General features: G+C 47.8%; 2 protein-coding genes across 2 annotated transcripts in view; both read right to left on the bottom strand.

The window, feature by feature from the left end:
- The window catches only part of mtx1a (metaxin 1a), a 15,900-nt gene extending 11,194 nt beyond the window's left edge, over positions 1-4,706 (bottom strand). Inside the window, exon 1 of the mRNA XM_076736483.1 lies at positions 4,583-4,706. Within this exon, the coding sequence (XP_076592598.1) occupies positions 4,583-4,663 (81 nt within the window). The 5' untranslated portion in view covers positions 4,664-4,706. The remainder of the gene's footprint in view (positions 1-4,582) is intronic.
- A 189-nt stretch (positions 4,707-4,895) lies between these two features.
- The window catches only part of LOC143324190 (sialoadhesin-like), a 37,528-nt gene continuing 27,757 nt past the window's right edge, over positions 4,896-14,666 (bottom strand). Inside the window, exons 5-9 of the mRNA XM_076736482.1 lie at positions 13,663-13,932; positions 11,778-11,868; positions 10,784-10,844; positions 9,937-10,061; positions 4,896-8,903 (exon numbers count right to left, since the gene is read on the bottom strand). Of these exons, the coding sequence (XP_076592597.1) occupies positions 8,846-8,903; positions 9,937-10,061; positions 10,784-10,844; positions 11,778-11,868; positions 13,663-13,932 (605 nt within the window). The 3' untranslated portion in view covers positions 4,896-8,845. The remainder of the gene's footprint in view (positions 8,904-9,936; positions 10,062-10,783; positions 10,845-11,777; positions 11,869-13,662; positions 13,933-14,666) is intronic.

Here is a 14,666-nt window from a genome sequence, read left to right as displayed (position 1 = left end):
AAGGCAACTTTTATTTATAGTTTGATATTAAGTTATTTGGAAAAAACAGTACTGTAAACTTCAGGTTTGTATTTTTTGTGCCATATTTGTATGTTTTGAGTTATACAAAATATAAAAACTATCGTTACTCTCTGTGTTGTCCTTGATATTCAAGCAAGTCGACTCAGGACAACATTCATTTATAATAGAAGCTACAAGTCTACCCAGGCTGGAGGAGCAGCACCAGCCCCTCGTCCTACAGCAGCACCAGGTGACATCCACCCTGAGGAGGATCAACACCCGCAAAGCTACAGGACCGGATAAGGTGTCAGGCCAGACTCTGAGAACATGTGCTGACCAGCTAGCAGGAGTGTTCCTGGACATTTTCAATCTGTCCCTGCAGCTGTCCATGGTTCCTGAGTGCCTCAAGTCCTCCACCATCATACCGGTGCCTAAGAAGACGTCCGCCACCTGCCTGAACGATTACCGGCCTGTTGCCCTAACCCCGGTAATCATGAAGTGCTTCGAACGGATTCTTCTCAGGTACATCAGAGACTTCATCCCCTCGGACCTAGACAGCCTTCAGTTTGCTTACAGAGGGAATCGGTCTACAGAGGATGCTGTCTCCATCACCCTGCACACAGCCCTGACCCATCTGCAGCAGCCCAACACCTATGTCAGGATGCTATTTGTTGACTTCAGCTCAGCTTTTAACACCGTCATCCCAGACAAGTTGGCGCTGAAGCTACACGCGGTGGGTCTGCCTGCGTCACTGTGCCACTGGATTGGAGACTTTCTCACCAACAGGCCTCAGGTGGTGAGAATAGGGAACACAACATCATCCCCTCTGGTCCTCAGCACGGGCACGCCACAGGGTTGTGTGCTCAGCCCAGCCCTCTTCACCCTGTTCACACATGACTGTGCTGCCATCCACCACACGAACACAGTCGTGAAGTTCGCGGACGACACTACAGTAGTGGGTCTCATCTCAGACAACAACGAGACCCACTACAGAGAGGAGATTCACCAGCTCACCCAGTGGTGTTCAGCCAACAACCTGGTTCTGAACACAGGGAAGACCAAGGAGGTCATTGTGGACTTTAGGAGGTCCAGGAAGACGGATCACGCCCCCCTCCTCATGGACGGAGAAGTGGTGGAGCGTGTGGACAACATCAAGTTCCTGGGCCTCCACATCACATCTGACCTCTCCTGGTCTATGAACACCTCCCGCCTGGTGAAGAAAGCACAACAAAGGCTTTTCTTCCTCAGGAAACTGAAACGGGCTGGACTTTCCTCTCGGCTGCTCGTGAACTTTTACAGGGCCACGATCGAGAGTATCCTCTGCCTCAGTGTGACAGTGTGGTATGGCAGCTGCACGGCACAGGAGAGGAAACAACTGGCACGGGTGGTAAAAACTGCGCAAGGCATCGTGGGCTGCCCCCTTCCTGACCTGGACTCTATATATGCAGGCCGGGTCAAGAAGAGGGCAAGATCCATCGCCACGGACCCCAGCCACCCGGGCCACAGACTGTTTGTACCGCTTCCATCAGGAAAGCGGTACAGGACTATACGAACAACCACCAACAGACTGAGGGACAGCTTCTTCCCCAGAGCTGTCAGGGCTATCACCCCCTGCAGCACCTCACACACACCTCACCACCCCGCAGCAACACCCACACACTCATCCCCCCCCCCCCCCCTGCAGTCACACACGCACATCTACACACACACACACCCCTTCCCCCGCCGCCTCAGTCACTCCCACCAATTGGAGGGAGAGACTGTGAGAACATTTCTTTTGCACACTCGCACCTTCTGTGTACTTAACATTTAAGTATACACACAGTATCATTGCATTTTATGTATATTGTATATACGTTTTAAATGCTGACTTTTTATGTCCTTTGGTTTTGTTTATCTTATTTGTGAATTTATGTTATCTGTGAGTTTATTTTATTGTGAGTTTATTTTATTGTGAGTTTATTTTATCTAGATGTGTTTCATCTTATTCTATTTTATCTTATTTTATTATCTTTTCTTTTCACACGGGGGTTGCAACAAAAATTTCATTGACATGGCTATGCTCAATGACAATAAAAGCAATCTTGAATCTAATATCGCAATCGCAAATTGCAATATTGTCCACAATAATGGCAATGGCACATTTTCCTCAAATGGTGCAGCATTGACGTGGAGGCTGCAGCTGTCCCTCAGTAACATAAACCAGCCACACTTCAGCTGGACCAAGAGCCAGAGGACACGGCTGTCCGTGATGGAGACTGACAGCCGACGAGTGTCCCTCATACACACTGAAGGACATCACCTGTTCCAACTGGTCCAGTTCATCCAGTTTGTGCATCAACACGTCCTCCATTCAGGACAGCTCCACCTGCAGACCCATCACACCTGGACACGACCTGTCCCACCTGGTCCCCTGTGGGAGGTGCTGCAGAGCTCCACGTGCCCAGGAGAACAGTCAGCGTCCACAGACCGTCAGTCTGACGAAGACCCGGTCAGCTGACGTCCACTGTGGGCTGTGTGTGCTGCGCCTTCAAACCGGAGTCACACTGTCGGAGGTTTCCAGAGCAGCAGCAGATTCAGCTTCCATCAGCGGTTTGGAAAAAGCGGCGGTGTGATTCCCAGCATCGTTACCCAGACTGCACTGCTGCTCTGCGTTCAGATCCCAGTCCAACACAAACACGTTCCAGGAAGCTTTCGTCACTGGAGGAGCGCCGTGGCCCTGAGCGCGGTCTGCAGGCTGCACCACTGTCACCACACTCTCAGGACCACATCGGTCTGTCTGCTGCACCGGTGCATTCTGGGTGGTCGGGACTCTTCAGCTACAGCCGACTTCTCCACTTCGAGGACAAATCAGCAGCTTCTCGGCCCGGTTAGCTGAACATCCACAAAACATGAACCACAACTTCTGAGGAAGGGTCGACGGTCACCGACTGGTTTCTACAGGATGAATCACTTCATTTTGTGTGGTTGCTGATCAACGCAGATCTGGAACTTCGTACTTTTCCCTCAGTGTTAGGCCTGATGGGCATCTTCATCCCCGTTATGAGGAGGAGGAGCAGCTGAACGGGCTGTTCGCTGTGAGGCTCAGTCCAGCTGCAGCAAGTCCAGAGAGGCAGTAGAAGAAGCTGGTCCAGGTGCCAGCAGCTCCACCTGGTGGCTGTGTGAAGAACCACACGCTGCACCGCTGATCGGACTGAAAGATGGACGTCATGTGACACGTACTGGACAGAGTACTGATTACTGCGCAGGTGATACACAGCTGTGTGTCCTGATGAAGTGTCCTGCGTCCTCAGAATGATCCTTCATGTAATGATGCTGAAGGAGACGCAGCAACACAGTGGTGGCATGTGACCGAGTACTTTTACTCAAGTATCAGAATCAGAAATACTTTACTGATCCCTGAGGCTGCACGCACGGTCGGCGCATGCGAACTGTTAAGTACTCTACTGAAGTAGTAATCTGAGGTGCTGTGCTTAAGGATCTTCACTTTAAGTGATGTTCCGCTCCTCTGGAGGAGCACTGCGGCCCTCCGCTTTTCACATTACCATTTTCATACACAACATACACATGAATGCAGCAGTAACATTACTCCAAATACATCAGATATCACAGTACTGCACCAGGAGTACTTTTACTCTCAGTACTTTAGGTACATTTTGCTGATAAAACTTGATTACTTTTACTTCAAAAGGGTTTTGAATGCTGGACTTCCACTTGTAGTGGATTATTTTCACAGTGTGGTATTAGTACTTTCACTGAAGTAAAAGTCTGGAGTACTTCTTCCAGCACTGCAGTAGTACTTCTCAGTGTACTTGTTGACAAACGTGGTCCAGCTGAGACTCTGGACCTGGCTCCTGCTGTACAGGGACGGGGCCCTGCTGTGGGGCTCCTCAGTGTCCTCTTTCCTTCTGTCCTCCTCTTCACTGACAGTGTTTATTGGACTTACTGTCGTAATCAGTTCGTCTTGTTTGCTGTTTTGGATTTTAACAGATTTGATTCTTTAGTTTTACAGTAAAACACTTGAGAAAGAAAGTTCTCATCATTATTATCACCGAGTCAACCGTCTCTTCAGCAGTCTGACTGTCCACAGGTGTGTTTCCGGTCTGCCTGGAAGGACCCCGCTGTCTGCTCAAATAAAAACTGGATTTAACCCCCTGAAAACGACCCCCTGAACACAGAGTCACTTCATCATAATCTAAACGCACCTGAGAAAACGGAATCAAGTCTGAAATCATCTGCAGATAAAATGAAATCATCGTCATCGACAAACAGGAACGAGAGCGAACAGAGGACACGAAGAGTCAGAGACGTCCACCATCACGGACAGTTTCATGATCGGTTTGATCAATGAGAGACACACTGAAGCCTCACATGAAGCCTGAATGTTCAGACACGCTCATCCTGTGCGACATGTCTCCGTTTAACCGGGAAAACGTCTCCACGCGTCACTTCGCTGTCACTCTGCCGTTAGCATGCTAACGCTAGCAGCAGTTACCGTGTCAGTTAACCCGTGTCTGTGTGTGTGAAGGACACCGACGCGCCGCCGGTGAACCGGTTCGGTCCGCTCTGAACGGAGACTCACCAGAACCACCAGACAGTCGGTGCTGACGGACGGTAGACCCCAGTCTCCTTCCCAGCAAAACAACTCGTCGGGCGCCGCCATCTTCAGCGGAAAGATGACCTCTGACACCGGAAGTGGAATTGACCTGTTGCCGCTGACATCCTGAATAAAATCCACTTTAAAATATCTACATTTGATTTCTTTACTGAAGTAAAATATCACCAATACCAGAATGTTAAAATACTTCATTACGACTTCTGCATCTCAATCCTACTTCAGTTAAGTCTAAATGTAGTAAAAGTATCAGCAGGAAAAGTACAGTGCTATTGTCAGCTTCATGCAGTAAAAGTACAGTAATATCATCAGTTTCATTCGGTAAAAGTACAGTAGTATCACCAGTTTCAAGCGGTAAAAGTACAGCAGTACAGTCAGCTTAATGCAGTAAAAGTACAGCAGTACAGTCAGCTTCATGCAGTAAAAGGACAGCAGTACAGTCAGCTTCATGCAGTAAAAGTACAGTAATATCATCAGTTTCATTCGGTAAAAGTACAGTAGTATCACCAGTTTCAAGCGGTAAAAGTACAGTAGTATCACCAGTTTCAAGCGGTAAAAGTACAGTAATATCAGTTTCATTCGGTAAAAGTACAGCAGTACAGTCAGCTTAATGCAGTATAAGTACAGCAGTACAGTCAGCTTCATGCAGTAAAAGGACAGCAGTATACTCCTGTGTGTGATTTCTGATTCTCTGTGACTTTATCAGTTTGTTCGCTCTTCATGAACACATGAAGCTGACAGAAACATCAGATCTGAGTGGAGGATGAGGAGGCTGTGACCTTCCTCCCATGAACACATGAAGCTGACAGAAACATCAGATCTGAGTGGAGGATGAGGAGGCTGTGACCTTCCTCCCATGAACACATGAAGCTGACAGAAACATCAGATCTCCATCATGTTTCCATCCTTTGACCTTTGACTGCAGCTCTTTAATGATGTCACCTGGCTCTGTCTCTTCTTCTGTGGTGGTTTAATGGCAGCAGCTGGAGGATCAGCACCACCTGCTGTTTGTCTCCATCAGCGAATCAGATTCACTCAGCAGGACGGAGACAAACCTTCAGTTTTATTAGATGTTTTAAAGGAAAGTCAGCTCAAATTTGAGCTTCATCGGGACAGAAAGTCGACTCTCGTGAAACATGTGAAGAAGCTCTGACTTCGAGTTCATACAAGCAAATGATTGAATCCACTGCTGCCTGATCCAGTTTTAGCAGCACACGGTCAAATATGTGTCAGCCGGCTGAGTAACCCCACAGTTTGAGGCTGTGAGTCATCAGCGGTCAGCTTAATAATGGCACTGACACAAGCGTGTGGTGAGAGGAAGAGGCGAGCCCACTCGTTTACAAAAGAAGAAACTGACGTGGTCAGAGGTGTAAAAAAAAACAGAAGCGGTAAAAAGAGAGGAAGACGCGTGGACGGCATCAGGCTGCTCTGTCTGCAGGTCTCAAGCCACGTTTCCAGAAACCCTCCAGCCACGAATACAAAAACTTCACCAACCAAACTCTGCAGTTTTCTCAGTATTTAAAGGAAACCACGTTTCATTTGTGTATCTTACTTTTCAGAATATTTTATATCGTAACGCTGATGGTCCGTGTGTTTATGAAAGGTGTCCATCTGAGTTTTTGACTGAGCCAGAATCAGCTTTGACGAGGAGCTGGACGCCGTCTGAACGCTTCCTCTTTTGTCTTCAGGTCTGTTTCAGGCTGAACATGTTGGATGACACTCTCACTTCCCTGTTTTCTGTGTCTCAAGGGTTAAACTGTAAGCCTGCTGGGAGCGGCTGGTTTCCTCTTATTTTGACATGCGGGCGTCTTTCAGAACACGATTACTCAACGGCTTTCCACAGAGGTTTGACCACTTCACCATGACGCTAAAGCAGAAGTCAACAGCAGACACACACCAAACCAATGGCAGATGTCTTTTGATAGAATGATAAAACTTTAGAAATCTTTCAAGTCGTTCGCTTGTGGAGGTTTACAAAGACTTCAGATCAAATCAAATCCATCTTTATGTTTGGCACTTTTCTTAGAATACAGGCTCGGTTTGTGAAGGCAGGAGTTGGCAGACGATCAGTGAGTGTTTCCTGTCGTTATTTCTGGCTTAAATTAGGATCCAGGCTGTTAGCAGGCTTTGTTCAGCTTAAGACTGAGCTCCTCGTCATCCCGGCCGGTCCCTCTATTCAACAACAGATCAGATCCAGCTCGACTCAGCTCCCGCAACATCTGCCAGAAACTTGACTGACGACCAGCTAGCTTTCAAAGAGCACGTGGCCTCTGTTGCTCGGTCATGCCCGTTTGCCCTGTACCTCATCAGGAGGGTCAGACCTTACCTGTCTGAGCATGCGACACAACTCCTAGTCCAAGCGCTGGTACTGTCACACCTCGACTACTGGAATTGCTCAGTGGCAGGACTCCCAGCATGCTCCTTAAAACCCCTGCAGATGATCCAGAATGCGGCGGCTCGTCTGGTCTTTAACCAGCCCAAAGAGCACCTGTCACTCCGCTGTTCATGTCCGTCCACTGGCTCCGTAACTCTGCAACGTTTTGTAAAAATAATAAATGAAAAAAAGGATACAAACATGTTGATCAAGAATAAAACTGAGATAAAAAGTGTGAATCAGGAGAAACAGAGACACATTCTGCTTCCTAAAGATTTCTGAAGTACCAGACTGTGAACAGCAGGACAGAGGTGGACTTCATGTCCCAGAGTGCACTGCTGCGAGAGGGCTTCGCACTTCTGGATCGTTTCAGACACTGTGGCACTCTGATGTCACAGCTGTGGAAGGGGCACTGAGGCTCATGGGTACTGTTGTCGTTTCCACATGCTGGTCACCAATAACGAAGCGGGTTCCACTGAAAGCTTAACGAGCGTGTGATGTCATTCCTGAGGGGATTAACGTGGCGCAGATTATTTACAGATTGTTATTATGTCTGATTTATACGACAACAACCACGACAACAAGCGGCCGCGTGAAACCTCAGAGGTCACGTTTCTTTTCTACGCTCATATTCCCTATTTTACCATTATATGATTAAATGTGTTGATGATGGTGGTGATGATGATGAAGATGGTGATGATGATGATGATGATGATGGTGATGATGATGATGATGATGATGATGATGAAGGTGATGGTGATGGTGATGGTGATGGTGGTGATGATGATGATGATGATGATGATGGTGATGATGATGATGATGGTGATGATGGTGATGATGATGATGATGATGATGATGGTGATGATGGTGATGTGATGATGATGATGATGATGATGATGGTGATGATGATGATGGTGGTGATGATGGTGATGATGATGATGATGAAGGTGATGGTGATGGTGATGGTGATGGTGGTGATGATGATGATGATGATGATGATGATGGTGATGATGATGATGATGATGATGGTGATGATGGTGATGTGATAATGATGATGATGATGGTGATGATGATGATGATGATGATGATGGTGATGATGATGGTGGTGATGATGGTGATGATGATGATGAAGGTGATGGTGATGGTGATGGTGGTGATGATGATGATGGTGATGATGGTGATGATGATGATGATGATGATGATCATGATGGTGGTGATGATGATGAAGGTGATGATGATGATGATGGTGATGATGATGATGATGATGATGATGATGATTAAGGTGATGGTGATGATGATGGTGATGATGATGATGATGATGATGATGGTGGTGATGGTGATGATGATGATGGCGGCGATGATGATGATGATGATGAAGGTGATGATGATGATGGCGATGATGATGATGAAGGTGATGGTGATGATGATGGTGATGGTGATGATGACGATTTTTCTGTGTGTGTGTGTGTGTGTGTGTGTGTGTGTGTGTGTGTGTGTGATTGGAGCGGGGTTTCAGGGTTTAGACTCACTTTTATTTACAGGTGTTTTACACTGACTCCAGATGAATCTCTTGTGTTTCCATGTCGTAACACTGTATAATAACGTTTTTAATGCAAGTTTAAGTATTTACAACACCAACTCGTTTTGTAAAGATGTGACTGGACGATGTTTGGTTCAGTTTGTTCGATGTTCTGAACAGCTCGTGTTAAACCACGTGCATCCACCCACTGAGACGTGGTGCAGCAGGCAGGCTGGTGAAGCTGAACCTTATCTAACATCATGTCTCATCATCGTGCTGTGGGTTAAACTTCCCTCTCATTTAGTGGAAGTGCTGTGGGTGTAAACAGGACGTGACCTCAGCCTCTGCTGGCTACTGCGCTGTAGATGATGGCGTCCTCGGCCTCCTTCGCTAGTCTGAAACAAAGAAAACACAGAATGAGTGTCTGGGCGGCGTTGTGTCATCTACATGCGCTTCACAATTAATAACTGAAAAACAGTGTGGGTTAGGAGCAGCTAACAGGAGCTGCTAGCAGGAGCTGCTAACAGGAGCTGCTAACAGGAGCTACTAGCAGGAGCTACTAACAGCAAATTCAACAGGCTGTGAATGGAGATAATTTGGCTCAATGTAAACAGATATTGAGTCTTGTTCTGTCATCTTATTGGTTCCTAAACAGGATATATGTTGATGTTAGCATGTTTCCACCTATCAGATCAGCAACAGCATTTTGACTGAGCATTTTGACACTGAGCTGAGAAAAATAAGAGGAAGACCCTCAGAGATCCATCGCATTCAGCCGGCAGAGGCTGTGTCGCACATCCAACCACAGACGTCACTGCGAAGCTGTCCAGGCTAACCATCTTCCCCCTCTAAAGCCAGGGCGAGCCAGCCAGACCTGGACCCTGACCGGTCGGCCTCGGACCAGGACGCTGTCCCTTGGTCTGGAGATGAGCTGATCCACCGTTCTGGCTTCTTGGGAGGAGGTTTGGTTCAGACTTGGGGGAAACCCAAGAACCAAGTCTGCTGTAGCACCTCCACCCGAGAACCTCGGACCCTTGTTGAGAGTAAAAAACCTGGACTCAGAAGCACAGGAGGCGCTCCAGCTAGAAAACAAATTTAAGCTTCTGGGTGAACTGGACCGTCCACTGTCCCCTGCTCACCCTGCCTGTCTGTCCTCCCACCTCCTGGTGTTTCAGCAGGATCCTTATCCTTCATACCGACTCCAGTCTGTCTGCAGTAGCCTACCCACAGCAATGCTTTTATTCACCATTTTAACTTGTTTTGGAATCTGCACTACGCTGGACTGTTCTCGTCACCACCTGGTCTGAACATCCCGACGTGCGTAGGTCGGGTCCCAAAGCCCGAATCTGACCCTGAACACATTTCTGGTACAGACCAGCAGGCGTGTGACAAAACACACGTGAAGAGTGTTCGTCCTGCCATCAGTACCTGTCCTGGTTCTTGTGTTTGAACTGGACGGAGGCGTAGCTGACTTCCTCGACCGCTCGGCTGGGTTCCTGCCGGTGACCCTGCTCGGCGGGCGGCAGCACGTTGCTGTAGATGTCATCAGGATGCTGAAAACCACACACATAAAGGATTGAAGAAAGCCAAGAAGAGATGAGGAAAGAGAGCCGTCTGTTTAAAAAGCTGCTCGACAGGAAAACAGAAAACAGAACTGACACACACAGAAAGAAATGTCTGATTTAATGCATTAGTGATGAAAAAAAAGGTTTTAGGTGATCTGCAAATACAAAGAAAATGTCTTGAATCTTTGAGTCTGAGGTTTGGATTGTTCCTGAATTTGAACCCTGATGTCAGGCAACTTAATTAAACATTCGAGTCAGTGATTAAATTCCTTAATGAGGAACGTCGGAGCTGAAGCAGCCTTCATCAATTCAGTTTGTCAGCTAAAAAAATGGATTGAAATATATTTGCCAAAAGTACATTTCGTGTTATTCAGTGTACTTTATATATATTCAGGTCACACTCAGTATATTAAAAACTGTACTTTAGATTTGCTTGATTACAATAATAATCCATCTCTTAATGGTTCACATGTGCTGTTTTGGAATATTCCTGCTCTCCTGCTTTCTGTGGAGGTCTTTCCTTTTTTGGCAGAGGCTGGGTGTGGCTCACCAGGTGGTTTGGGGGCTGGCACTAATGCTCACTTGAGTGCTCGTGCGCTCCACCTGTGTCTTTCCCTAACTCCACCCAGCTCCAGCTTCAAACCATCAACCACCACCACCACATGCCTGGTCTGACCGACTGGGAGCTGCTTCCTCCATCAAGAACTCACCTTTGGTTCCACCTGACCTCCCACAGCTCTCTGATCTGTATCTGCTGCTGCAGCCCGCTTCCTGCAAACACCGCAACACGACCAGAATAACAAGAGTTCAGAAAAACCACCACAAACCAAAACCAGATGACATCCACAAAAACAGAAGGCGAAGAAGCTGTGGAGGTCAAAATGTTGACATTAAAAAACATCTGATTGAAAACGGTCCATCAAAGTTTGGAATGTCTGTTCATTAGGATTTAAGATCCCATGAGAAACATCCCATAATTACATTTGTACACGATCTGTATCTCCTAATTACATTTATTTCAGGATCTTCTCTTGGAATAATGAGTAACAAGATAAAGAAGTTACAAAAGTTTGAATTAAATGTTCAGTTTATATAAGAAGGTTCCTCACCACCTCACATGGCCTCTCCATCAGTACTTTTGAACAGAGTCTTTCTTTAATTGCTTTAATGAGGCATCATCTTTCTTCTAATGAGGAAACTTTGCCAGGCTCCTTGGTGAGCATCAGGCCAGAGTTCATATGGCCCACCAGTCTTTTGACAAAAAATATGTCAAAATCACTCTAAGGTTCAGTTCTTCCAACTCATTTTAAGTGTCCTGTATGTGGCAGACTTGGGAAGATGCCTTCAGAGAAATAAGGGTAATAACATCTCCACTGGCTGATGATTTGTGACATTTGAGTTCTTCACAAAGATGGAGGAACCGATCAGGTGTTCCCTGACCTGGGCACACAAAGGGGAGTTGAAATTCAAAGACCAGAGGTACCAAGAGGACTGTCAGTAACTGCCACTTCTTTAAGAGGTTGGTGGACCAGTGGACCCTCTGCTGAGGTCTCTGCCGACCACACCAGCACTCCCAACACCACCTCTGGTGGGGGGCACAGGGTGAGGGCCGCAAACACTGCACAGAGCCAGATGACTGACAACCTCAGGGAGTCTGAGGCTGGAGGCGAAAGAGATGAAAGACAGACAGAGTTATCAAAGTACCTTCTAATGATGCAGACGACCATAATGAGAGTGACCAGAGCCAGCAGGACACCAAACACCACACCAACCATCAGAGACGGGTTACTACCACCTGTAAAACACATTGAACTTCATGAGCTGGAAAATAAACCCCTCCCTGTCAGTACCCTTCACCATCAGCAGTCCTCACCTTCAGCATCCCTCACCGTCAGCTCCCCTCACCATCAGCTCCCCTCACCTTCAGCACCCCTCACCGTCAGCTCCCCTCACCATCAGCTCCCCTCACCTTCAGCTCCCCTCACCTTCAGCACCCCTCACCTTCAGCACCCCTCACCGTCAGCTCCCCTCACCTTCAGCACCCCTCACCTTCAGCACCCCTCACCTTCAGCACCCCTCACCATCAGCACCCCTCACCGTCAGCTCCCCTCACCTTCAGCACCCCTCACCGTCAGCTCCCCTCACCTTCAGCACCCCTCACCTTCAGCTCCCCTCACCTTCAGCACTCCTCACCATCAGCACCCCTCACCTTCAGCACCCCTCACCGTCAGCTCCCCTCACCTTCAGCACTCCTCACCGTCAGCTCCCCTCACCTTCAGCACCCCTCACCGTCAGCTCCCCTCACCTTCAGCACTCCTCACCGTCAGCTCCCCTCACCTTCAGCACTCCTCACCGTCAGCACCCCTCACCTTCAGCACTCCTCACCATCAGCACCCCTCCCTGTCAGTACCCCTCACCATCAGTTCCCCTCACCTTCAGCTCCCCTCACCTTCAGCACTCCTCACCATCAGCACCCCTCCCTGTCAGTACCCTTCACCATGAGCACCCCTCACCATCAGTACCCCTCACCGTCAGCACCCCTCACCATCAGCACCCCTCACCATCAGTACCCCTCACCTTCAGCACTCCTCACCGTCAGCTCCCCTCACCTTCAGCACCCCTCCCGTCAGTACCCCTCGCCTTCAGCACCCCTCACCTTCAGCACTCCTCACCGTCAGAACCCCTCCCGGTCAGTACCCTTCACCGTCAGTACCCCTCACCGTCAGTTGGCTGGACAGGTTAATGACAGCAGTTGGAGTCAGTGAATATCTGTGCTGACATTTGAAGTGGCTCTAATCCGTATTTTATATTTCTGTAACAAAGGATGGGGCGGCACGGTGGCGCAGCAGGTAGTGCCACCTCACAGCAAGGAGGTCGCTGGTTCGATCCCCGGGTCGGGCAGGGCCTTTCTGTGTGAAGTTTGCATGTTCTTCCTGTGCATGCGTGGGTTCTTCTTCCTCCCAGAGACCAAAAACATGCTCATTCAGTTAATTGGTGACTCTAAATTGTCCATAGGTGTGAGTGTGAGTGGTCGTTTGTCTGTCTATGTTGCCCTGCAATCGGCTGGCGACTGGTTCAGGGTGAACCCCGCCTCTCGCCCATTGCTAGCTGGGATAGGCTCCGCAATCCCGAAAGGGATACACAGGTATAGAAGATGAATGAATGAATGAATGAATGAATGTAACAAACGATCACAAGACTGCTTGTATGTGAAAGGTGTCACTCTTATTGATGAAGTGATGCTGACCAGCGGATGAACATAATAGAGCATTTAGCAGCTAAAGAGGGAGATATTTTCCTCAGGAGCTGGAGGAGAACAACAACAGATCTAAAAGAGAGGGAAGACTGGAGTGACCTTCATCAGGTGACACAAACCATCATGGTGCTCCATAACTACTGGATGTGGAATAGGCAGCTGGTTGCTAACATGTTAGCATCAACTGTGTTATGAGCTGATAAAAGTGTGTGTCAGATGCTTACAGACTGTTTTGCTGCAAAGAAAAAAACAAATAAACCAATTATTGCAGATTTAAATAGACCACTCCCAGGAAGACGTTCCCTAACCACCATGAAACGTGGTCAAACTAACCTTCCTGTTCAGCCTCCACATGCAGACTGTACGGCAGGGAGAGTGTCTTGTCGTTGGTCCTCACACCACAGGTGTAGTTCCCAGAATCCTCTGGAGTCAATGGGCTGAGCTGGAGGGCGGGGCCAGACTCTGAGAGGGCGTGGTTGTCTTTGAACCAGGTGACCTCCAGTTGGTGGAAAGTGCAGAGTGCAGTGCAGTAGAGTGTGACGTTCTCGCCTGCACTCACCTCCCTGCCACTACTGGAGCTGCTCACCATCATTGGACTGTCATCTAAAACGCATTTTTCATGTTAGTTTTCTTTCATTTACATCTTCAACACATTTGTCTGTGATTTTGAACACAATTTGAGGCTGACGAACTGATGACTCTTTTGTTTTTACCCTTGACATTTCAGCATTTAGCATCACTTTGCTCTGTGACCACAGTTACCGACATTATTACTGGTGGGACCAAGGGTCAACGATGCCATCAGCAGCTCTGTAATAGAGCTCTTTGGCAGTATTGTTAGAATGACATCAGATAAAAATAGTTTATTTATTTTGCAGTGCACGGACACGTTCTGCTTTGGTGGTGGCTGCTTGGTTGGCACATTGCCCACACACAACAGGACACTTCCATATTCCGCCGGCGGTTCCCAGAGTTGCTGTCTGTGATGGCACACACCAGAGTGAATCCAGCATGAAACCAGCTCCTAATCAAATGTAGTCAGGATGCTTCACGGAGTTCATTCTCGCATAGTTTGAATCTCATCCACCTCGTAGTTTAAAGAGGTTGCTGGCGATGATAGATGGGAGTGACAGTTTGGTGTAAAGTTTCACTGAGGCTGATGGCAATGTCATTAGCTCTGCAGGTATTTGCTCATAAAGTAAAGTGTTTGACACATTTACATGCTGACCTGATGATGGCGCGAGATGAAAAGTCAGAGGATCAATACAGTTATTAACGTGAATGTCTGAATAATATTTGATGACAATTGTCCAACAGCTGTTGAGATGTTTCAGTCT

The sequence above is a fragment of the Chaetodon auriga genome, chromosome 8 (genome assembly GCF_051107435.1).
Source record: "Chaetodon auriga isolate fChaAug3 chromosome 8, fChaAug3.hap1, whole genome shotgun sequence".
Lineage (NCBI taxonomy): Eukaryota > Metazoa > Chordata > Actinopteri > Chaetodontiformes > Chaetodontidae > Chaetodon > Chaetodon auriga.
This window is presented reverse-complemented; position numbering and strand designations above follow the sequence as displayed.